At 36.9% G+C, this 24,358-nt stretch overlaps 2 protein-coding genes across 5 annotated transcripts in view; both read left to right on the forward strand.

Annotated features, from left to right (window-relative positions):
- LOC122668803 overlaps nucleotides 1–5,073 on the forward strand; it is a 31,770-nt gene extending 26,697 nt beyond the window's left edge. For both annotated transcript variants that reach the window (XM_043865336.1, XM_043865337.1), the window contains exons 15-16: nucleotides 3,729–4,002; nucleotides 4,237–5,073. In XM_043865336.1, coding sequence (XP_043721271.1) covers nucleotides 3,729–4,002; nucleotides 4,237–4,958 — 996 coding nt within the window. In that variant the 3' untranslated portion in view covers nucleotides 4,959–5,073. The remainder of the gene's footprint in view (nucleotides 1–3,728; nucleotides 4,003–4,236) is intronic.
- Nucleotides 5,074–14,569: 9,496 nt separating this feature from the next.
- Nucleotides 14,570–18,934, forward strand: LOC122667880 (protein phosphatase 2C 50-like). 3 transcript variants are annotated; one of them, XM_043864341.1, is made up of 5 exons: nucleotides 14,570–15,188; nucleotides 15,231–15,785; nucleotides 15,877–16,236; nucleotides 16,325–16,430; nucleotides 18,263–18,934. In XM_043864341.1, exons 1-5 carry the CDS (start codon nucleotides 14,928–14,930, stop codon nucleotides 18,595–18,597), a joined length of 1,617 nt encoding a protein of 538 aa, XP_043720276.1. In that variant the 5' UTR covers nucleotides 14,570–14,927; the 3' UTR covers nucleotides 18,598–18,934. The 3 variants fall into 3 exon arrangements, with proteins under 3 accessions (XP_043720276.1, XP_043720274.1, XP_043720275.1); XM_043864339.1 differs by having other exon boundaries at nucleotides 14,570–15,785; XM_043864340.1 differs by having other exon boundaries at nucleotides 14,570–15,780; nucleotides 15,872–16,236.
- The last annotated feature ends 5,424 nt before the right edge of the window (nucleotides 18,935–24,358 follow it).

Genomic DNA, 24,358 nt, shown 5'->3' on the forward strand with positions numbered 1-24,358 from the left:
CCAAACAAGTGCATTAAATTGAAATTATTATAAAAGATGAGGTTTCTCACATGTTGTAATAGTCTATAGCCATGAAGAGTATTGGATGATGCAAAGTGAAACCAAACTGAAGAGAAACCTGCAGTGGAGATCAAGAATGTAGAAGACGAAGGAGAGGAGAACTGGAACTGAATGAATATCCAGCCTCTCACACACTACTTTATTTAGAATAACATAATTACATGAAAGAGCTAGGAATGCAGACTCCTAGAACAAATAGGAATCCACACCTCAAACTTAAAAGTAAAATAGGAAACTAAAACAAGGGGAGTAAATAACTCAAAATACAACTAGGAGTTTAAATCAGTATTCACGTCACTATGCATGTGAACAGTGTTATGTGAACAGTACTTGAACACAAAGGATGATGTTGTAGTACTCCTTAATTCGTTTTATAGTCCAAAAGTGTGAAAAACCAAGATTAAATGCAAGATTTTAGACTCTTGGTTGAGAATTTTCCTTCATTTTTCCATTAGAATAGGAGCTGTATCGTGTATGTGAGTGAAAAAGGTTTTTTTATGGAATGTATCGATGGTCTCGGTAGGTATCGAAATGTATCGAGTCGTATTGGCCAATACATATCGATACGTATTAAACCACCCACAGAACCCTTTACCGGACGTATCGTATCAGCCCGTATTGGCCCGATACATTTTGATACAATCCGGGATAGTCCATTTAGGAAGAAGAGATGTATCGGTACCTATCGATACCGATACATATCGGCCGATACGATACGATGCATACCGATACTTTAAACCTTGATAATAACACTTCTGTTTCTGGGCCAAGTTTTTATTCCAGAAATGACTTTTTGTATTTCTCTTACTGGGCCAAATTTCTGGACAAAAAAACACATTTGGTAACGCATAGTAATTTCTATTTCTGGGCCAAAAAAGAAATAGAAACGTGTTTGTTATGCACAATCATTTCTGTTTCTAGAACTTCTATAAATTTTCAAATATGCCATTGAATACCCAAAAATTTAGTGGAGGTGGTGGTGGCGGCGGTGATGGTGGTTGAAGATGTATTGGAGGTGGTGTTATATTTTGAACATGAAATTACTGCTTTGCCCATCAAATTAACCATGTGCTCATTAAAGAGCAACTCCCCCCCCCCCCCTTATTTCTTCGTTTTATTTCTGGGAGAGAGAAGCTTCAAATTAGAGCTTCTTTGTTTTTTCGTTTCTTAGCAACTCTTTTGCCCCGGTTCATTCTCTGGAACAAAAAGATGAACCGGTGTTATTAAACAGATTTCTATTCCTTTTTTGTTCCCAGGAAAAAAAACAGAGAAATAGAGAAGCAGACGTGTTATCATCCAGCCTCTCATAATCCTATTGTTTTGTTGGTATTAATTTATAGGGCTGATGTTCTCTGTGCTGCAGCGCAGCCTGCGCCCAGACACATGGGTCTGCAATTCCAGGGGGGGGCAGGGTGGTAATTTCACCCACCCCCATGTGTCTGGGCGCAGCCTGTGCCCCCGGTACAGAGTACGTTTGGCCTAATTTATAACAGAAGAGCTTTGATTTCTGACCGACGGATGCTCTGTTTTTAGAGCAATTTTTAGTCCAAATCGAGTTCTCAATTTTGCAGGATCTGCCCATTAGATCTATTTTACCTTTGGTATTCAAGGTCTTGTCTAAAGAGCCCTTTGACCAACTTGGTTTGCTGATCAGACCTTCTGGTGTAACTTTAGTAGAAATCTCCCAACTTCTGTCCTCTTTTAATTCAGACCTGAAGATTCTTTAATTACTTTCAATCTAGCCCTTATGTTTGATTCAGCTTTAGGGGATTGAATTAGCTAACCAAGAGGGACACCCAACCAGCATTATAGGCTGATCTGTTTCTCTGATTTCGATTAATTGAATTTCTCTTACTTCCTGAATTTTCAGTTTCAGATTTGGTTATTCTCTAATTGCTCTTAATCTGACCCTTGGATCATTGCTGTGTTCTAAAGTTCACTTATTCTATTTATCTGTGAGTGATAGTTAAAGTTTCACCTTCATCTGAGAAGGTTGACTTGTTGACTTTTGGGTTTGCTTGGGATCTTGTAAGGGAGGTGTTCAGCCTGAACCTAGGGTTCATCCTACCTACTCCCAAGGTTCAAGATCTTGGGTTTTGACCAGGCTGAAACCATGATATGGTATAAACCTACCGAAACCTGGTACTTTTTCCCAGCCAACTCGAGACAGTGGTTTCGAGGCCTAGAAATGGTTTTTTAGGTCTGATTTTTTGTATATAGCCTATTTTTTACATTTTAAACACAATGCATGAACTATTTTCACAAAAAAAAAACCACTCAAAATGGTACTTGTGGTTTTTGACCCAAGTACTAGTGTATGCACATGCCAAATATCATTTAAGTAAATGATGTCATTTACTGAAGATATTATTCATAAGTAAGCAAATACCCCCTATTTGAATCCAATAAAAATAGTTAAAAAATAAAATTCCTAAAGGATAAAAAGTCAACTCCCCAGTTCAAGAACAAAAGCTGGATTTTCGGCGGTAGGTGAAATTTTCAACTTTCTAATGCTGGGGTTTTTATCAAATTTATAAATTCCACAAATCTTAATATGGTAAAACTTTGCTGAAAACCAAAAGTGCGGTAAAATATTCATTTGTGTTGATGTCTAAAAAATTATTTCCATTCAGAGCCATTTTGATAGAATTTGCGCACACCAAATTAACTGTGACTGGAACATAACTCTTTCAATGTAAATCAGATTTAAGCAATCTTGGATTTGTTGGAAAGCTATCCAGTTTTTGTTCTTGAACTGGGGGTTGACTTTTTATCCTTTAGGAATTTTATTTTTTAACTATTTTTATTGGATTCAAATAGTGGGGTTATTTGCTTATTTATGAATAGTATCTTAAGCAATTGTTTTTACTTAAATGATATTAGGCATAAATAAGTGTGTCCTGGTTTCTGGTCTGGTTTCGACAGAGATGTTTCTTACCAACATCTCAGACGAAGCCATGCATTTTTTCAAGTACCCGGCCAACTCATCTCAGAAACCTGCAAAACCGAGATATCTCCGTCAAAACCTGTTGTTTCGACCCAGATTGAGTTCCATGCCTACTCCCCACTATTTATGCTCCAAATTTTTATGGTTCAATCAGTCTTTATTGCTTTAGTGGCCGAAACAGAGGATATCTTGATCGGGGGAGTGAACAGGGAACATACTACCTTAAGGAAATGATTCTTATCTGCAGAGTCTGCAGTGTCTTTAAGCATGCCTGTGAAATAGGGCCCATTCCTTGTATTCTGTTTTATTGCTTTGTGGCTATGTATTACTACCTGAAGTACAACATAGGTATAACTTCTACTTTCTTTTGCTAGCTCTTTATCGCTTCTTACCTTGTATGCTGGCTGTCTTTTGCCTGCAATTTAACAAAATGAACCCCTATTCTTTATTTGTAGTAGTTGCTCTTTTACTGACTCTTCAATTTTTTGGGTGCATTTTTTTTTTCTTTCTGTCTGTGCTCTTCTTTGGAAGATTTGGTTCCTTCTTATTTTCTTTCAACTGGTCATGTGATCATTCTACACTGATAGAAGTAAGTACTATTTCATTGCATCTACTGGGTCAACTTAGAGTTCTAATGTAATGACCATTCTTCAGAGAACTCTGTTTAATAATTTTTCACACCTTATAGGGATTGATCTAATACTATGTTCATGGTTGACAGGCTTGTTGGGGCCCTAATGCATCTGGTGGAAGGGGTTCAAGTGGCAAAATGGCTAAGCTTGCTGCCTTATCTTTTGTTAAACGAACACTAGAACGATGCCAGAATTATGAAGATGCCGGCAAGAGCTGCTTTAACGAGCTTGTATTCAAAGATTTGTTTCATTCTGTGACTTCCTGCCCCAATGATGCAGAATTCATAGATACAAGGACTGGGGGGGAACCTGCCAATCCTTGTGCTGATACTCATTCCCTATATTCAGAAGTTAGGGTTTCAGGTACTTCACATATTGCTCCCTGGAGAAGTCACTTTCATCTGTAGCCAAGTCCTGTAATATTTGATTGTTTGAAGTGCTTTGTGGCATTCAATGATGTATGGACTGATAAATCTTACCAGTAGTTGCAACTTTCAATAAGGCATCGTTCAGTTGAGTTATATTAATTAAACTTGTCACGACTGATGTCTAATTTCCCAAATTTTTGGTGGTTGATCTGTGATTTGTCTTTTGCAGATTCTGTGGGTTTGCATCAGACCCCTTCTGCAACTTCACGCTTAAGGCAGAACTTAGATGCCTGTGAGAAGAATCCTTGTGATGTGTTTGGGTCTGGAAATCACTTATCTGAATCAACTACTGGTAAAGAAGAAACATGGATGAGTAGGGCCAAAAAGAGGGAGCTATTGCTGGATGAACTTGTCGGCGGGCCTGGTGGTTCTTCTCTGAGAGCACCATCAGTTGTTGGGAGTGCTCGTGTAAGCGGTACAAAAGGAAAGAGGAGTGAGAGAGAGAAGGAGGGAAAGGGGCACAACAGAGATATGTCCTCTAGAAATGGCATTGGTAAAATTGGTCGACCATCTTTAGGCAATGTCAAAGGCGAAAGGAAGGCGAAAACAAAGCCTAAGCAGAAGACAACTCATTTATCTGCTTCTGCCAATGGTCTTCTTGGTAAGGCTTCAGAGCCACCAAAAGCTGTATTGCCTCCAGTCCCGAAATCGTGTGAGATGGCCAGTGATAGCAATATCAAAAAAAATGACGAGTTGGCTTTGGAGACTTTGAATGACACTGAAGGCATTGATTTTTCAAACCTGCAGCTACCTGGAATGGATGTACTTGGTGGGCAAGGCCAAGATCTTGGTTCATGGTTGAATATTGATGATGATGGATTGCAAGACGATGATATTATGGGCCTTGAGATTCCAATGGATGATCTTTTCGACGTAAACATGATCATGTAAATTGCCCTCTGTATATTTTTGTGAAATATACAAAGATAATATATACCATTCAAACAAAGTATAGGTACCATTGTAAAGAAAAGTTTGGTTACATTGATGGCCATTTTTGCAGCCAGATCTGTTAGCAGGCTGTAATTTTTTTTTTTGGGGAGGACTTCTGCAGAAGTTATTTTTGAGCAGACCTTTTTGGGATTGTGGAATTTTGCCCAGTGCAAGCTGGCATTTTTTTGACTGTATAGATCTTTTCTTTCAATGTCCAAACTATAAATCCCTAGATTTGTAATATTTTAGATGGCACTGATCCTGATTATAGCATTTTTTTGAACCCGACAGCAGAGCCAATTGTACATAAATTTTGCATCTCTAAGGAACTGTGATGTTGTACTCTTGTTCATTTGAGTCCTACCGAAAAAGAGGGGGAAATGAAGGAAAAGTCTCTGGCAGTCGAACTCTCAGACTGAATTCCTGCTTCATTCCTTCTGGCTCATTGATATGCAAGGGAAAATAGTGCAAACATTTCCTTGGTTAAATGCTGATTTAACAACCATTTCTCCTTATGTCAGTGGCTGTGTAATCAAGGTAAATTTCCTATACAAAGTCATTACCTGGGCTTTCACCAGATGCAAAGCATTTCATTGGGTGCCTTCTACTTTCTCATTGGATTTCTTTCTTCAATTATTATTTAGGACAGCTGAGTTTTTATGAATTTTCTCTTTGCAACAGATTCATTGTTTACCTCACATCACCTTGTTATGTTTGATTACTTTAAACCCCGTTACTGCAGGTACAACTGTATAAGGTTGCCAGTGGCAGTTATTGTAATTTTTATTATTCTACACGAATCAGGTAAAGCTCCAACATTGGAGTCACTTGATGTCTTTGGAATTGAACTGGGTTGTTCAGATTTATAGGGTATGTCATCTGTTTAGATCTGTTTGTTCACCAGGTGGTCATGGATTTCTAGTTCTTGTTGACTGTTTGGGATCTTTTCAGGATTGTGAACTGCTATAGTATCATCTTCTCAAGGCAGACAAAGGTCCTTAGTTTTTACCATGATGTGAAGCCTTCAGCTCTTTGCTTTGTTTTCACTTTTAGACCTTGTTCAGACACCCACAACTTTTACCATCTATTGATTATTATTTTTAGTCGATGGGTGCTTGGAAGTGACTGGAATAGCAATTGTACAGATGGAGTCTTCTTTTTTATTTGCTTTTTGGAGATCCAGGTATTTTTCTTCCCATCTGACAATGGCAAAATGAAATTTTGTTTTCTATTATTTAGGAATTGTGCTCTCAACCATCTTTGAGATGCAGTGGAGTTGGCCACTAAGGGGAGGGTGCCCAAGTCTTCCTTATAAACTTTCAGATCAGATCATCCAATGTGGAATTGTTGCTTTTGCGTAGAACCCCAACACTTGTCAGATGGGCAAAGACGGTCATTGACTGCATTCCTTGATGGTGGGCAGACCATTTGCCCAGTCTCTCCTGGAGGATTTTGGTGTGTTGCACTTTAAAGGTGAACTTTTTTTTCTTACTGAAACAACTCAACTCACCAAAACTTATTATAACAACATGAGATTAGTGGAATGAATTCTGTTCCACCATCCTGCTCTATTTTTGGTCATATATGCTGTTTACTCGTGCCTTTTCGTGCTACTGGAACACAGATCATTATTGGTCTTTGCCTTGTCCTTCTAACAGCTCCAAATTGCAGTAAATCACTCCTTATTGGTGTGTTAATTGGTCTTCATTGCTGAACCATCTCAAATGACTTCCCCATATCACACAACCCAATATTGCTATTCCTAAATTAAACCGAATGCATGTATTTCTGGAATCGTTATCCCCTCCAATTCGCTGCTCCCCTCAATTCCTCCAATTCCTCACATGGGGTTGGAAATGATCATCCTACCCCCTGCCCGAAAACATTGCCCAAGGTGGGGTCCACTCCCCCTATTAGAGGAATTGGAGGAATTGAAGGTGCGCGCAAATTGGAGGTGATAATTATTCGTATTTCTGATTCTATATTCGGCCTGTTCTCGTGGGTCTCCTTTTTCACCATTCTTATCTCATCTGCATTTGTTTCATGTAAACATATTTCTTTTTCCTAAGTCTCTTCACCGTTGATGAAGAACACGAGGGGTATAATTTCTCCCCCTTCCCCCCGATTGTACAAAGTCCGACGCTGCCCTGAAGTTCCATCCAACCTTAATAACAGCGGTTGGTGAAATGATGCGTATAGAGAAAATTAGTCAGTATGTTTTACTGGTTGCTTGTCAATTTAAAAGAAGATAGAAATGATTTGAGTTTTCCTTCTCCAATGGTGAAGGGAGAATTTCTTAATTTTATGGGTTCTAATGGTTGGATGTGATTCTTGGAATAGTACCAAAGGTATTTTAGATTTCATACAATAGGGGCCGAGGGAATAGTGACACTCCAATGGTTAGATTCTCTAAATCCACATGGGGAAGAAAAAGTTTTGCCAAGAAAATATATTTTCTTTCAAAATCGAGACAACCTTGGGAATTATTTGTTTTCCTTCTTTCCCATTGAAGTTGGGGAATAATGACACTCCAATGGTTAGATTCGAAACCCACATGACGGAGAATAAGTTTTGCCAAGAAAAAATATTTTTTTGTTCTCTGTACCGCAGTGAAGGTTGCGTCTAGACATGCGTTTGGGTGTAGCCTGCGTCTCCACCACAGAGAACATTTGGCCTTCTTTCAAAATCAAGACAACTTTAGGAATTGTTTGTTTTCCTTCTTCCCACTGAAGTTAGGGAATAGTGACACTCCAAGGCTAAGAAAAAATATTTTCTTACAAAACCCAGACAACCTTGGGAATTATTTGTTTCCTTCTTCCACCTAAAGTTTTTGGTAAATTTTTTATTCTTTTCTTATCAAACAAACATAGCCTTAAGTCTGTACAGAATTTATTTGACACTGTGCATTGTGGTCCCAACTGCCAAACCACTGAGGGATCGTAATCTTCTACGGCACCTTGCCCATAGCGGCCTATGTGGCCCAGACAAAGCGCCGCCCAATGTCTATCTTACAAAACCCTATTAATGTGTGGGTCTCATTTTCCTAATAATCCCACCCCTTCCCCCCCTTCCTCTCTAAACAAACGGGGGCTTAGAGAATTAGAGAGGATTCATGTTTGGATGCCAAAAAAATATTATAATAATAAACAAAAATATGAAATGCAATGATTGATTTACGTGTCTCTTTCTCTAAGTCTCTTCAAATTCAATATATTTTGAAAATCTTCTTGTGCTTTTTTTCCTCTGTGTTGGCATCCAACATAGTCACATAGTCATTCCCCAGGTCAAACTGTGTGTGGAAAGTTGACTTCTCGAGATTGAACCACGTGGCAGAAATCAGGAGAGAAAAGACTCGGAAGACGACCACAGAAACCTTCAGGCTTTGTTGTCAGCTAGTAGACCACGTGTCGTTCGTTAGTTGGGTGGGGCCACAAACTCTGATCACCTCAAAAGGTTTTTCATTCATTTAATAAGAAGGCCCCCTCGTGACTACTCTTCCTGTGAGATTGGTAATTTCTGTACGTCGGATCTTAATCCTATTATCACATTACAACTTCGTCAGGTCAGTTATGTTGGGCCCACATTGAAATAATAGGTTTTTTTTTTTTTTTTTTTTGTGTCAAAAAGAATTAGAATAGGTTCAGTGTACGGATGGGATAGCTTCCCCAGATGTATACATTAAAGAAAACAAAACATAAAAAAGTCACACATTCATTGAATCGAGACTTTCCCCCGTGATGTATCAATACATAATTTTTTTTTTTTTTTGATAAAGATGTATCAATACATAATAACTAGCTAGATGGATAGATAGACAGATACAGTGTATTTGTATATCGAGAATTGGGGAATGGGTGGGGTCAGTGATTCCACAGCGTCAGGTCGTTATCTACTACAAAAAAGGACTGTATCCAAATCATGGTTTGAGGTAGCGGTATCGTATCCCCCGGTTTTGTATGTAACTGATTTTGATACTATTCATGGTTCTAAGTATAGGTATCATATCGTTTGTATTATGCGATACATATTAGTTTTGCATGTAGCCGATTCCAATACTATGTCGATACCGTACTAGTGACACAGTACGGACAAGGGGTAAAATGGTCAAAAAACCTATTTTATAGAGAGTTTAGGGGTAATTTTGTCTGATACAACCAATCCGTTCTAATATAATATCGATTTTGTAAATCACCGATACCCGATCCGATACCATGCACTAAAACCATGATACTATATCTAATACCACTATTTCAGAATCTTGTAGCAAGTCAAGCAATAAATTGAAACTTCTTTATCTACCATATGATGAAGAGGTAATCCTTTTAGAGAATTTTTTCATAGACTGTCGGTGAAGGAAAAATACACCCATCAATAATCATAAATTTCTAACCTACACAATAGTATGAAATTGATAATACCCTCTTGTGCTATTTTGGATACCCATTGCACACCATCCGAAACCCTCTAACTCTAGGTTAAGTAAAATTACTCTTAATTTTATTTATGTAATAAATTAATTTTTCACCTTAATTTCTTTTTTCTTTTTTTTTTTCCCTTCTGTAAATACATTAAGGCTATGTTTGGATGTCAAGAAAAGAAAAGAAAAGAAAAACATTATGAGACAAAAATATGATGATACAATGATTGTCTCTCTTCAATTTCAAATTTTTTGAATTTTTTTTTTCTTTTTTATATTTTTATAAGTCCACACATGTAAATTTTTTTTAAATGCAATAGTATTAGATATATTATATTTTTAAATTTAATACCACTTTAAAAGCATGTATTTACCATCAAAATATTTTAATGCACTTCAAAAAATTTCCTCCATTCAAATTGATAAAAATGCTTCAAATTACTGGGAATCATTAGAAATGTTGGAGGATGCATTCATTATTCAATTGCAGGTCGCAAATTTGCTTAAAAGTTAAAAGGGTTTTCTTATTGACACCCTTGCCTGGTGGGGTGCAGTGGCACTATTTGAGAAAATGGATTTCAAAACTTGGTTGAATGGTCCAACCCATCACTGATCTCCCCAGATGGGTTTGGTTGCTTTCCTAGAAACACTAGGAAGGGAAAACTGTTCTTCAAATTTTTGGAACATATGTTGGCATAGTTTAAGTAAGCAGAATTGACAATAGAATCAGCTTCTATGGATTTCGACTCCAATTCAGCTAGAATCAGTTGGACATTGGTCGTGGTTGACATAAACAATAGAACATATCCTAATTGTTGAGAATTGAGATACGATGTCTTGTATTCCATCATGTGGGTTGATTTTGAAGGGCTGTTAAGATGTCAGTCCTCGAGGCTTGGAGGAATCGGTTCACCTTGCGTATTATCTTCGTTGCTGGGTTGATTCAGTAAATTACTTGTATAGGATTTTGGTATAAATTTGTTGCGAGAGTTTTTTCTTTGTAAGCAATTTGAGAGACGTGTGAGGATGAATGATTGTACCTTATTCTCTATTGATAGCAAAGTAGATCTCATCTCATCATAGTCGATCTTGTCGAACCATGTAAATCCTTGTATGTATTGTGTGATTTTTTGTTTGTAATTTTCATTTTTTTCTACATCGTTTTAGCTTCTCGATTTTCTACAATTAACATGGTTTAAGTATTTGTAATCAACAATGGATCGAATTGGCCTTTATAGATTGAATTGGAATCAGCTGGGCATTGCCGCATCGGGGTTAACTAATTAATTAGTGTGTCTAAATGAGTTGATTTCAAGGCAAATTGATGGTTTTGTTATTAGTTGGACAATCCTAAGCATATATTTTATGTTAAACAGTCAAAGTAACATAAAAAATGCTTCACTATCCACCACTTTAATCTCACTTGATGACACTTATGGTTCAAATATATATGCTAATGATCATTTATGGTAAAAGTTTGGCATTGCTTTCTTGTAGACATTATCTAATTCTACGCTCCAACTTTTATATTGGTTGTCCCTTTGACATGGCACATTTGGTGGATTAAGTTTAGTATTCATTAATTTTATTGAAACTTAGAAAGATTTTGTTATCATTTTAATTAGGACATAGGTGTGAAACATAATGAGTCAAAGAAAAAAGGTAGGTATTACGATGCATAATATAAAAATCCTTTGCCGTACTGTAGGGTGTGTGGCGCACATCCTGTGGTACAATAGAGGCCATGTGTGCCATGTGTATACCACGTGGTCTCTACTATGCCGTAGGATGTGCACCACATACCCTGCAGTACGGCAGAGGATCCGGACTAGAATGCATAGTTATACTTGCTATCCATAACATTTTTTTTTTATTAAAAAAAAAAAAAAAACAGAAAGGAAAAACATTAAAGTAAGGATAGAATATTGTTTACAGAGCTAATGCTTGAGATTCCCTTGTCAAACTTGCTTGCTTGCTTGCTTTGATGACAAGTTTTTTAAAGAGCGATATAACTCTAAAATCCCCATCATTAGAAAAAATGAGTCTAAAAGTTTAAAGAAATAAAAAGAGTTCCACATGTCATGGGTAGTATAGGGTTCCTTGATCAAGTCCTGCAGCTCCTGAGAGGTGTACCCTACAGAAAGGGTACTATCCATAACTGGCGCACTTGGTTAGATGCTCATGGATCCTTGCAATAGGGACTTCCAAGCTTTAACATAACTCTTGTGTGCTATCCTTGCATGGTGGTAAGATCTCCAGTCATCAATGGTAGAGAGTAGAGACTAGTTATTATTTGGCAAGTGGAGTTTTATTGGTGCTTAGATTTGTGATTATGTCTATATCTTTGTTAATTAGTCAAACAAATTTCCATTGAATCTAATTTTTTTCATTATATGCAATTATAGAGTTTTTAATAATTTTATTTTTTGTTGCTCTCATTGTTATTTTTTATAATGAGGGTCAAATTTAGTCATTTCACATGTATACTCGAAAAATATGTATACAATGACAATGAGATTAGGGTAAGTATATTTTCAAATTATTTTGACAAACTTTTTTTGTTAAATCTGACTTAAAGAACTTTTGAGAATAAGACAAGAAATCAATCAAAATAAGGTTGTAGGCAGGGTTATAGCCTTATAGGTATCGATATTAGTGACCACATTGGTCACAGTTATACTCATATTAATACGATACAGATTGGCCTGTATTGGCCCATATTAGACCTAAATTAAAAATAAACCACTTTTTAATGGATACTATTGATCCGTAAGATATCATAATCGTATTGAGTACTAGCAATAGTGATACGTATTGGCCGATATAATACCAATATCTTGATCTATGGTTACGAATTCTTAATACATCTTGACTAAAAATTCTTATTTGTCATATGGAGTTTTATAGGTGATTAGATTTTGTAACTATGTCCATGTCATTCTTAATTAGTCAAACAAATATCAATTGAATCTAATTTTTATAGATGTGTTGATTCAGATGGTTCCCTTCACAAAATTAATCTAAGATTTTCTTGAATTTAATTTTTGCCCTTTTAGTATAACAAATAATTTCTTATAATGATGGTCAAATTTTATCATTTCACATGTACTAGAAAAATGTGCACACAATGACAATGAGAATAAGGTAAGCATATTCTCAAATTATTTTGTAATATTTGACCTAAAGAACGGGTTAGGTTATCTAGCATCTGGTTCTTCTAGACATAAGTTGTCAAAAGTTTGGTGGGTCAATCCTCCAATTTTCCTTGTAAATACGGACCTTGTTGCCTCTAGGAGGTTCTCCTAGGAAGCTTTTGATTAATAAAATAAAATTTATCTTCTTATGTTTTAAAAAAAAAAAATTTAAAATAAAATAAACTTTTTTTTTTTTTTGAGAATAAGACAATAGGCACTCAAAATAAGGTTACAAGCAAGGTTATAGGTATCAATGGCCACATTGGTCATCGCCACCCTAATACTAATACGATAGGGATCTGCCTGTATATGTCTATATCAAACCTAAATAAAAAATATGCCACCTTTTAGCTTATACTATTGATCTGTATTGATATTATAATAACATTAAATACTCATAGTACTCGTAATACCGATACGTATTGACCGATAAGATACCGATATCTTGATCTATGGTTAGAAAATCTTAATAGAGATGTAGATATGTCATTCAATGGTACCTTTTACAAAATTAATCAAGAAATAAACTTTGGAAAATTCTAGTCAACCATTGAAAAATACAAAGAGAACATATATACCCATCTAACAATTAGGGTGAGCAATAGAAACTCTCCATGGGGCTTAAAAGGTATGGACCACACAAAAAGAAGCTCTCATTACAAGGGCCATGTCATGGAAAACTTCACTTTCTTGAAAAAGTAAATATATTACATACATATGTGGGCTTTTAAGAGTTATGGAGACCTTTATTTCCTTTAAGGGCTAGTCAACAAAAGGTTTGCTTCATATTATTTTACTTCCTACCATGAAAATGACATATTATTATGTAACTCATCAAACATTTTCAGTTTAATTAGAAGGAGATGGTTATTATTGATTTTCTTTTAATCAAAAAAGGAAGTAGATGGTTATTTCCATGCCGGTTTGTAGTTTCTCTTTGGAAAAAAAAAATTTGTAAAAATCTATTTTTTAAAATTCATTCAGTAAATTCCTTGTAGAAGAAATGGAAAGAAGGAAACTGAGCTATGATCATGACCTTCATTGTCAAAGAAGTGCTTCTATTTTAATACTAAAAAAAATATGGAGGGTAGTTATGTAATTTTAATAATAATTATTATTTTATATATTTTATTTGGGGACATGAGTAACATGAAAAAGATTTTTCTTGTTTTGGAACATTGTAGGTTGGATGAAGTGAGAGAAAGAGAGAGAGAAGGAAGGGAAAGAGAGTGAGAAGAGACAGGTGGAAAAGCTTTTAATATGCCCTCCTCCTCTATGGGACACCTGTCCATCTCTGTCTCCTCTTTCTTGCCTCCTTTTCTCTTTTACTATCTTTCTCTACTCCCTGATTGATCGTCTCTGCCAAGTCTTCATGCTCTGAAAAGAATAAGAATTGGGGAAGAGATTTTTGAATGATCAAATTTGCAGCTTTTTTTCTAATGGTACTCATCTCATATCTGTTTATTGATTCTCAAACTTTTAATTTGTTCGGAGATTTTAATTTTGCAAGAGAAAGAGAGAGAGAGACCCAGCAAGAAAAGACGCGAAGAGGAACAGAGGAGGGAAGAATAGTTGGTGAATTATTGAAAGAGAAGAGAGAGAGAGAGCGACTAATTTTCAAGTGGCTCAAATGGGTTGCCTCAGATCCAGGGAACTCAGGTGATATGTGTAGTGTAAAGTGCTTAATCTTTTTTAGGGTTTTCCTGTGATTCTTGGGAGCTTGCCTTTCCACGGTTCTTTCTCATGACCCCTTTGCATTCTCTTTATTGTGCTTAAAGATGAGGAGCAGATTTTAGTTTTCTTTTTTATTTTTGTCGACCAATTCATTTTTTCTTTGGAGGTTGGGGATTTAAGGGTTGGTGGTGATTGGGGGTTCTTCTCTTTGTTGTTTCGTAGTCGATGGGGGGTTAATAGAGAAGGTTCCAGAGGGGGAGGGTTCTTCCAAGACTAAGAGTGGTCTGAGAAATCTTTTCTCTCTTTAGAGTAAAAAATTTCCATGATCCGTTGTTCATCACCAGATCTGATTTCTTATTTCTGTTGTTATGTTCCATTGTTCATCCATTAACTGTAACTGGGTTCCTTTTAATTTGCTTTGGGGGGTGCTGCTATTTGTGTTTTCTGTATCAGTTCCTTCAGACATTTGACGGGTCATTTAGTTTCTTAGGTATGGATGTCAATCTGTTGAAGCTCGAAAGCTTCGTTCTGAGATCATACCATAGTGTGGAAGGAGCTGAATTAGTTGAATAATGATAGGTTTTGTGGGTTTGGAGGGGTTGAAAGGTTATTGCTACTACTATTATTCAGATAAGGGAATTTATGGAGGAGATGTCTCCAGCGGTTGCAGTGCCATTTAGATTAGGTAATTCAATTTGTGATAGCTCGGGGATAGCAACCCACATGGAAATCACACGATTCAAGTTGATAACGGACTCGGCAAGCTTGTTATCAGATTCTGCAACAAAGGTACATACTGAGTCTATTTCTGCAACAGGTGAAGGTTGTGTTGGCAATAGTATAGAGAGTGACGGTGGTTCTGCAACTATGTCAGTGCCCATAGACAAAAAAAAGGAAAGTGAAGTTCCTTTGGTAGAGATGACTACCGAACATGAAAGTAGTGAGGAAGATGATTCGTTGTCTATGGGGGGTGACCAGATACTAGATAGTTCTTATTCTCTCTCTCTAGCTAGTGATTGTAGTAGCATTGGTGGTGAAGAATTCTTAGCGTTTGAGACTGCAAGTGAGTTAAGCACACTAGGATCTATGGATGTTGGCCCTGTTCAAATTATCATGAAAGCTAATGATTTGGGGGAGCCAAATGTTGACCAGAAACCTGTTGGTGATAGTCTTGTTGTGCCAACAGCTCCAGAAGCAGAGGTTGGTGCTGGATCTGACCCAAAAGCAGGATCAATGGTTCTTCAGATGCCTCAAGAGAGGGGAATCGGTGGAACAGGAACACGTAGTATATTTGAATTGGATTACATACCGCTTTGGGGATTCACTTCTATTTGTGGCAGGAGACCAGAGATGGAAGATGCTGTTGCTGCTGTACCTCGGTTTATGAAGATTCCCATTTCAATGCTTGTTGCTGATCATGTATTGGATGGCATGAACCAAAGTTTATGTCACACAACAGCTCATTTCTTTGGAGTCTATGATGGCCATGGAGGATTGCAGGTTATTTGTTTGACTTTTGTTTCTCCGTCTTTGTTGAACTTGAATCATACATATAATGGTTTTATCCTAGTGGATTTGTTTTGTTGCTCAGGTTGCTAACTATTGTCGTGACCGGATTCATACGGCTTTAATTGAGGAGATAACAATGGTGAAAGAAGGCTTAGGTGATATCAATATTAAGAATAATTGGCAAATGCAGTGGGAAAGAGCTTTCACTAATTGCTTTCAGGTAGTTGATGATGAGGTTGGGGGAAGAGTTTGTAGGGGTAGTATGCAAGTCCAGGATGATTCTTCCGAGGCGAGTACTGATCCTATTGCCCCAGAAACTGTTGGTTCTACTGCTGTGGTTGCTGTTATTTGTTCATCCCACATCATAGTTGCAAATTGTGGAGATTCAAGAGCAGTCCTTTGTCGTGGAAAAGAGGCTGTGCCATTGTCAGTGGATCATAAAGTAAGGCTTGTGTTTATAGTCTTTCACTGTCATATTATGTCTAATGGAAGTTATGTCATTAACAAATTGATCTCCATTTTCTTCCTAGCCAAATAGAGAAGATGAATTTGCAAGAATCGAAGCAGCTGGTGGCAAAGTCATACAGTGGAATGGATACCGTGTGTTCGGTGTTTTGGCAATGTCTAGGTCCATCGGTATGTATGTTAATCACAACCTTTTAATCAGTTCATCTATAACCAGATGATTTTGTTATTATGCCATGAAATTTTGAACGTAAAATTCAACTCTTTGGGGGGGGGGGGGGGGGAAGGGAGAGGAGTGGTTGACCATCTATAACTTGATGATTTTGTTATCATGCCATATGGAGTCTGTGAATGTAATAAATTCCCCCTTCTCTTTGTTTGGGAGGGGGGGGGGGGAGAGGTAGGAGAGTTGGTCATGTACCTAAAAAAATCAACGGATCTTGCATTGACCACCTCTTTTCAGTAACATAATAATTTTAGGTGTAGTTTTTGTGACCTAATTATTATTTGATTTATAAGATATTCTGTTGAAGGTATGGATTGCAGTTCTTTCTCAAATTATAGAAGAACATGGTTTGAAGTTTATTTGAATTATTTTCTGTGTGGTGTGGGTGGGAAGATTATGTAGCTTGCCTGAATTATTCATGATCTAGTCTAATTGTGGCGGCAACTTGTTTGGTCTAAGCCAAGTTGTGTCCAGTAACTGAGATGTGCAATTCACCAATGTCTCAGTTCCTCCAAAGGAGTTGTTATTGTTGACCTTGCAAGTAGTTCTGCCCCCTATGTCTTTTATTTGTAGCTGCAACAGAATTGATGGATTAATTTCTAACATGTACGGTGTTTGCTTGAAGTCTTATATCTACTGTCATGTGAACGAGTTAATATTATCTAGACAAATACGTAGTATCATATAATGGCTATTGTACGGAAAAATCTTGGATCTCTATGTGTCCGAATTGCATTGCTTAGATGTTAGAACACAGTCAATGACATATGGTACTCCCACGTGAATATAGTGTCATATTAAAAAAATGGGCATAATTTGCTCTACTATAACTATTTTTGGAAACATATTATAGTGTTTTTGATTTGTTTGCAATAAATCGATTACTTCTTGATTACTCTTGCCATTATCCTGCACACTTTTAAGATAGAAATGGTATGCTATACATTACATTTGCATTAAAGAGGAATATGTTACAGTCTCTGGATACTGAACTGTTGTTTCTCTCCCTATCCTCTGTATTTTCCTTTCTCATTTGTAAAATTTAAAATGTCTCTATTTAACCATTGGTGTCTATCTCATTGAAAGAAAAAAAAAAAGTTGGTATGTGGACCTTGTTTTTCATAGATATGAATGTTTAAAACTCAGAATTGGCTATGGGATTGGCCTCCATTGATTCTGTTTCAGATAAGAATCACTCAGGAATTGGCTGAAACCCTAGAAAATGGAATCAAGAAGAAAAAACATAGATTTCCACAACTCATTGGTTTTGGGATTTTTTATTCAAGGTCTTTAAGATCTAGCTACAAGAGATATGTTCCATCAATCTTCTGCACTAAGTTACTAAAAGGAGAAATATGTGTGCATTCATGGCCGATCCAAAATAAGGTTTTGAGAATTGGGCATGATCGGATTCGCAGTTAGTCGATTCTGATTCCAATTGGGCAATTCTATCGATTCTGGTTCGATTTTTTAAACCATGATAAATATGACATTTCTGAAGGTTCTCCTCCCCCCACCCCTTTTTTTGGTTTTGGGGGTAGGGGAGGTGTGGAAGTTGATTAAACATCGATGGAATGTATAATCTTTATTCTAAGGACAAGTAATCAGGGAAAGGATTTCTAAAAAAGGCATGATTTTTGCTACATTTCTTTATTGTTCATGTAGAAGAGTGTTTCCTCTATAGTACCGATATTCTAGATTTCCAAAATGTAGTCTAGTTGATTTCTAGATCTTGTTGTGCTTGACTTGATCGTTTCATTTTGCTTTTGAAATACAGGTGATAGATATTTGAAACCATGGATCATTCCGCAACCAGAGGTTAAGTTTGTTCCTCGAGCCAAAGAAGATGAATGCCTCATTCTAGCCAGTGATGGATTATGGGATGTTATGACAAATGAGGAAGTTTGTGAAGTGGCTCGAAAACGTATCCTTCTTTGGCACAAAAAGAATGGTGTGACACCTCTTGCAGAAAGGGGTGACGGAGTTGACCCTGCTGCACAAGCCGCAGCAGAATGCTTGTCAAAGCTTGCCCTCCAGAAAGGAAGCAAGGATAACATCACCATTGTTGTGGTGGACTTGAAAGCTCAGAGGAAATTCAAGAGCAAAACCTGATGGTAAGTTCACCCATAGCATGTTTTTCAATTCAGAACTGTATGATAATTACACCTAGTCGATATGGTTACTACCATTAAATGTATTCTATGCCCTTATGTTTTTTTCACTTGGGCTTAATGGGTGTACCAGAGTAGCATTCTGTATGTACTATAGCATTATGAAATACCTCATGGTTAAAGTCTTCGACATATACCATGCCAAGTTCTGGCCATGTAAATTTGAATTGTTGTAGGGTTAGGAGGTGGGAGAAACTTCTCTTTCCCAAAGCTAAGTTATGCTTGATTGTATTTCTTTTTGCCTCCGAGTTAATGGCTCTGTGAGGTATTTTACTTCATATTATTTCTATCATGTGGTGATTATATAAGTCATAGATTGGAAGGTGGTTATTGATCATCTTCTAATACCACACAAAAGGGCTTCTTTTATCAGTTCTGTGTTTTTTTAACTGTTTGTATATGTCATCAATATCATTAATTATCCTTTGCACTGTGAGCTTATTTTGGACTAAATATGTGGTTTCAAGGATTTTAGATCCCGATTATCCGGAAGGTGATCAGTCCTCGATCTCTTGATCAATGTAAAATCTCACGAAGTTGAAACTACACTTACATGCTCTGAGGTGATATTTCTTTTCCAATGTGGTAGAAAACCAAAATTACGAAGGAATGGTTCATTGTTCCAGTCTGTTGAATGATGGAATTGGGTCGGGAGGGGGGGGGGGTGTACCCTTATCTTCTAAATATCCCTTCCCCTTGAATAAATTTGTTTTTTGTTTTCTTCTACCATTATTATGCTTTTACAATGTTAATGAATGTAGGTGGTTAAATGATGAGATACAGATTCCCATGACCCCGGAGTGGGGCTTCCTTTCAACACTCACTCACGTAATGAGCGATGGGGTTCACATGGACACTCCTTTCTCAAACAAAATGTGGGTTTCTTATTGTACTAATTTGTCTCTTACCCTCTCAGTAGTGGGTCTTTTTTATTAATAAGATATGGTAGGGAATGTACTGCTGGTTCTTGATGTTTTTTATTGAAACATACTAGTGTCTTCATTAATGAAGTTATTCTGATCTGTTGTTCACTGAGGGGAATACCGATGGTCAGTGTTTGTCTTGTTATGATTCAAGTGCCCTTCCAATTCTGCTAGTTTTTCTTGCCAAATGCCTATTTTTCCAGGTCATTCAAAATTATGCTTTTGTATAGTGAAACTCTCCTTATTTAGGTTCAATGGATGGTGTAGAGAAGACTTCCGAAGATTGTAAACCCCAAAATCTTTCCTTCCCCTTCCTCCTCCCCGCAAAAAAAAAAAAAAAAAGAAAAAAAAGAAAGAGAAATGAATGGATACATTAGAAACTTTACTTTGGATATTTAAACAGATTATGTTTGTAAATCAGATTTAATCACATATGCAGGCACAGATTGGCTGAAATATTGTCTAGGTGAGCACACCTGGATGGAGAGAGAGAGAGAGAGGTCAGGAGTTTTGTTGTGTGGAGGGTTGTTATGGTCACTTTGGCCATTAGATGATGGGTATGGCAGTACTTTGATTGTATACTAAAGTCTCATCGCCCATTTCATCATTTGTTTTGCCCACTATTCAGTGGATCTTGAATTACAAAATCATTTGTGCGGAGGGTAGTGGATTGGTTTTTTGTCAAAATTCAAGGTTAAATTCTATCATATTGGCGCTACAGTGTTAGCTATTCCCTTGCTCTTGAAACCATCATCAGAATTTTTTTTTGATGGAAACGTACTTATATTACCATTAGAGTGAGAAAAACATATTTACATCGTACAGTAAGGGGGGCATAACATTTCTGTTTGTTATAGAGAAGGTGGCTAGGGAACGTAGTCTGCTAGTCCATATGTTATTTTTATGTTTAAACTTTACATTTATAAAGTTTGAGGTTTGTTTAGCTAGTTCAAAAAAATTAGAGATAATTTGCCAAGGAATGGTTATATTCAACTTGGCAGTCAAAAAGTCATGTAAACTCTTGTCAGTGATCCAAATTTCCTTTAGTTGGATTACATCCGACGCAGCGTGTTTCCACCCTTGCAAGATTCCAATCAGCTCTACCTTCATGTCATCAATTGAAGTTGTAAACCTTGTAGATGTTAAAACACTCTGGTTGTCTAGTAAAATGCAGTAAGCCCATCCTATGAGGCCTACATTTGGTTCAGAAAGACCTGCACAACATAAAACAGGTGAGTTTATAGTTTGGCTAACATTAGTAGATTTGTCTAAATCATTGCATGTATTCACAAAGTTTTCAAATGTTAGGTTGTGCATCAGTGGTGGTCTTAATTGAAGATCATTAATCCATTTGGTAACAAGTTTGAGTATAGGGGTAGGGTAGGGTGATTCCAACTTGTGTATTACTTTGTTTCTTACAGTCCAAATGAAATAATAGGTAATAATGAAAATTGAAAAAAACCAAATAGCTGTTGGTTTGTCCATGGTCTTGGATTGGAGGAGGGAAGCACAAAGTTGTGCCAGACTAGAACTTCTTAGGTGCTCAGTTCTGAGTCAGAGGGGTCCGCAGGCCCAGATACGTTTTGTCCATTCACAAGATAGAAAAAGATGCCAGTGGGATTCATCATGAGCACCACAGAAAACATATGTAGGTTTGATCGATGTCCACTTTGAGAGAGTGGTCTTGACAAGTAAACCTGTATTCAATACACGTCAAAAAAACATTTTAAATTTCAGATGAATATTTAGTTTCCAGAAAAAGCGCCACCACTTGGAAGCAAGGGGCCTAGGTTGACAATGTAGATTTAAAAGGTTTGTAGCAATCCGGGTAGAGAAGCTACTATCTTTTGTTAGAGAACATCTCCAGCAGTCAGAAATTTCAAAATTCAGGCAATTGGGTAGAATACGTGCAAGGACTTCATGATTCCATCTATGATCGATTGTGAGATCGTTTACCATACAGTAGGAGTGGTTTTGAAAAATTGGAGGTATACAATGGCCTGGTATAGTAGGCACCCATGGGTCAAACCAGCATCAAAATTGATTGTGTTAATTATACCACTAGTTGAAATTAATCATTGTTGAGGCTAAAATTTCTCCAAAGTTTGATTGCCTATCAAATTTATGATGTAGCCTGCCCACTGTGTCTATATCTCTCTTCCTCCTTCAAAATAAGGTGTCGCCTGCTAGTTTATCGCTCACGGGCAGTGTTCCTATTTCACCCATAACCGAGAGCTAAAAAGCCTAATCCAGGCCCTGATTTTTCCATGCGAGCTCATGCTTGGCGTGCCAAACGTGCGTCCTCTAGCTAATACTCACATGACTTGGTATATATTGGTCAATACAAGGCTTATCCAAACCTATAACACTTGAATCTTGGGGAGGAATCACTGAATCAACTAGGATACCCTATTGTTTCCAATGTGACTCAGTGACCAATTCAATCCTAATCCCTAAGTCATGTCTCAATCACATGTTTTATTTACTTAAGACCAAGGTTTTAAAACTCGAGTTTCGATCAACCAGAAATCGAGTTCATCTCGGTTTCGACTATATCTTGGTCGAAACCTAGAACTTTCTCTAGGCTAATTCGAACCTTGGTTTCGAGGCCCAGATGTTGTTTTTGTCCTGATTCTTGTTGTGCTGTCTATTTTGTACATTTTAAATTCAATCCATGCATTAGTTTCGCATAGAGAACACTAAAAATAATGCTTGTGGTTTTGATTCAAGTTTGATACTGTATATTGTTCTTGGACATGGTATCAAATACAATGTACTAAAACTTGGGTCTCGGTACCAACTCGGCTCTTGGAAAAATCGAGACGACTCTAGATCTCGTTGAGTTGATGCATTTTTTTTTTCCAACTCGAAGCCTCAACTTTGGGTCAACCCGAGATCTGGACCCGAGATCTGAGATCTTGCCGAGATATATCGAGTTTTGTCGAGTTAGGTAAGGTATTTAAGTGGTAGGTGGGTTAAAAAAATGGGTCAAAACCGAGATCCGAGATCTCGCTGAGATATTGCACTTTTGAGACTCGCAAGCAGTCTCGTCTCGACTTTTCCAAAAATCGAGAAACTCGGCAAGATCTCGAATAAGGTTTGACTGGAACATAAAACTTTTAATATAAATCAGAGTTAGGCAATCTTGGATTTGTTAGAAATCTTTGTTTTGATAGCTTTCCAACAAGCACAAGATTTCTTAAATCTGGTTTATATTGAAGGAGTTATGTACCAGTCAAACTTAATTTGGTGAGCGTGAAAGCTATCAAAATTGCTTTGAATGAAAATATTTTTTTGGACATCAAAACGAATGAATATTTTATCGCACTTTTGGTTTTTAACAATGTAGAAAAACCTCAGCATTAGAAAGTTGAAAATTGCACCTATCGTCGAAAATTCAGTTTTTGTTCTTGAACTGGAGGGTTGATTTTTTTCCTTTTGGAATTTGACTTTTTAATTATTTTTATTAGATTCAAATAGGGGGTATTTGCTTATTTATGAATAATATCTTAAGTAAATAAAATACAAATACAAAAACATTTACTTAAATAAGTGTTTGTCCTGGTTACTGGCATACTTAAGTATCTGTACTGGTTTCAAGCCAGGTTTCCCCAAGTTTCGATAGGCATAAGTGTCGAAACTTGCAAAATTACCAACATCTCGGTCAAAACCAATCGAAACCATCGAATTTCAATCGAAATCCTGGATTTTTTAAAATCACGCTTCAACTCGTCTCGAAAACCTGTGAAACCGAGTTAACTCAGTGGTTTCGACAGGTTTCGATCGAGTTCTTCTTCCATGCTTAAGACTTCCCAATTTATTAAAACTTGGATAACAAAAAATGGTGTTTCATATTGGTCTAAAAATCCGATCATAAATAGATAATGGTGTGGACATATCTACCAAATTTGGGATCCACTTAACTACAACTACAACACAGTTAGAAATTGTTGGTGTCATGGAAAGAAAAAGGAGACTGTTTGTGTATCAAGCTTGATCACAAGTAAACTCATCATATATTCCACCTCCACACCCCCCCCCCCAAAAAAAAAAGAAGAGATAATTGATCATGTATTATAATTCACAATTAGTATTTGAAGGTCTCTTCGGATACATATAATAATCAGTAGGCAAAAGTTTTCTTGTACAATCGTACACCATGCATGGTCCTATCTCCCCTCTCACAATAGGGGGTTGATATAACGAACATCCCCATTTGATGTCTTGTAACCCATCCTGCCTAATGTCGTCACGCATGAAAACCCTCCCTAGTCAGTATTTGAAGAATTAACTAATTTTTAGAACTTTTTATTGGACTAAGTTTCCCTCCACCCATAGAGGATAGTTCACCCACTATCTTAGGATTCACAAACCTCTCCTAGGGTTTTAATATTTTTCAAAATACCTTCCCGATACCCTTTTCCATCCCGTGGTAAATGGGATCCCATTCACCGTGGGTGGAGGGAAACTTGGTCCCTTTTTATTTGACCTAAATTTAGAGAGCTAAAAAACATTAGGGGGAGAGTGGATATACATGGTTGGTATTTGGATTAGTTGGGCCATTAAGTTCAACATATGATACTTATCTAGATATAACCTACATATCCAATGGCAAGACTTGCATCGGTCCATAAAATGGTTAACCTAAAATTCTCTTACAAGATTACTTCTACTACAGATGTTACGAATATTTTATCTGTTTTCTTTTATTTATTTAATTTTTGATTTACTTTTAGGGATGGGGTTGGGGAGGGGAATTCCCATGGCACAGGATGTATT

Source organism: Telopea speciosissima, chromosome 7, assembly GCF_018873765.1.
Source record: "Telopea speciosissima isolate NSW1024214 ecotype Mountain lineage chromosome 7, Tspe_v1, whole genome shotgun sequence".
Taxonomy (NCBI): Eukaryota; Viridiplantae; Streptophyta; class Magnoliopsida; order Proteales; family Proteaceae; genus Telopea; species Telopea speciosissima.

Coding starts and splice junctions, on each gene's coding strand:
- LOC122667880 (XM_043864339.1), top strand. CDS start 14,928: ATGGAGGAGATGTCTCCAGCGGTTGCAGTGCCATTTAGATTAGGTAAT. Junction 15,786..15,876: donor ATGGCCATGGAGGATTGCAG/GTTATTTGTTTG, acceptor TTTGTTGCTCAG/GTTGCTAACTATTGTCGTGA. Junction 16,431..18,262: donor GGCAATGTCTAGGTCCATCG/GTATGTATGTTA, acceptor TTTGAAATACAG/GTGATAGATATTTGAAACCA.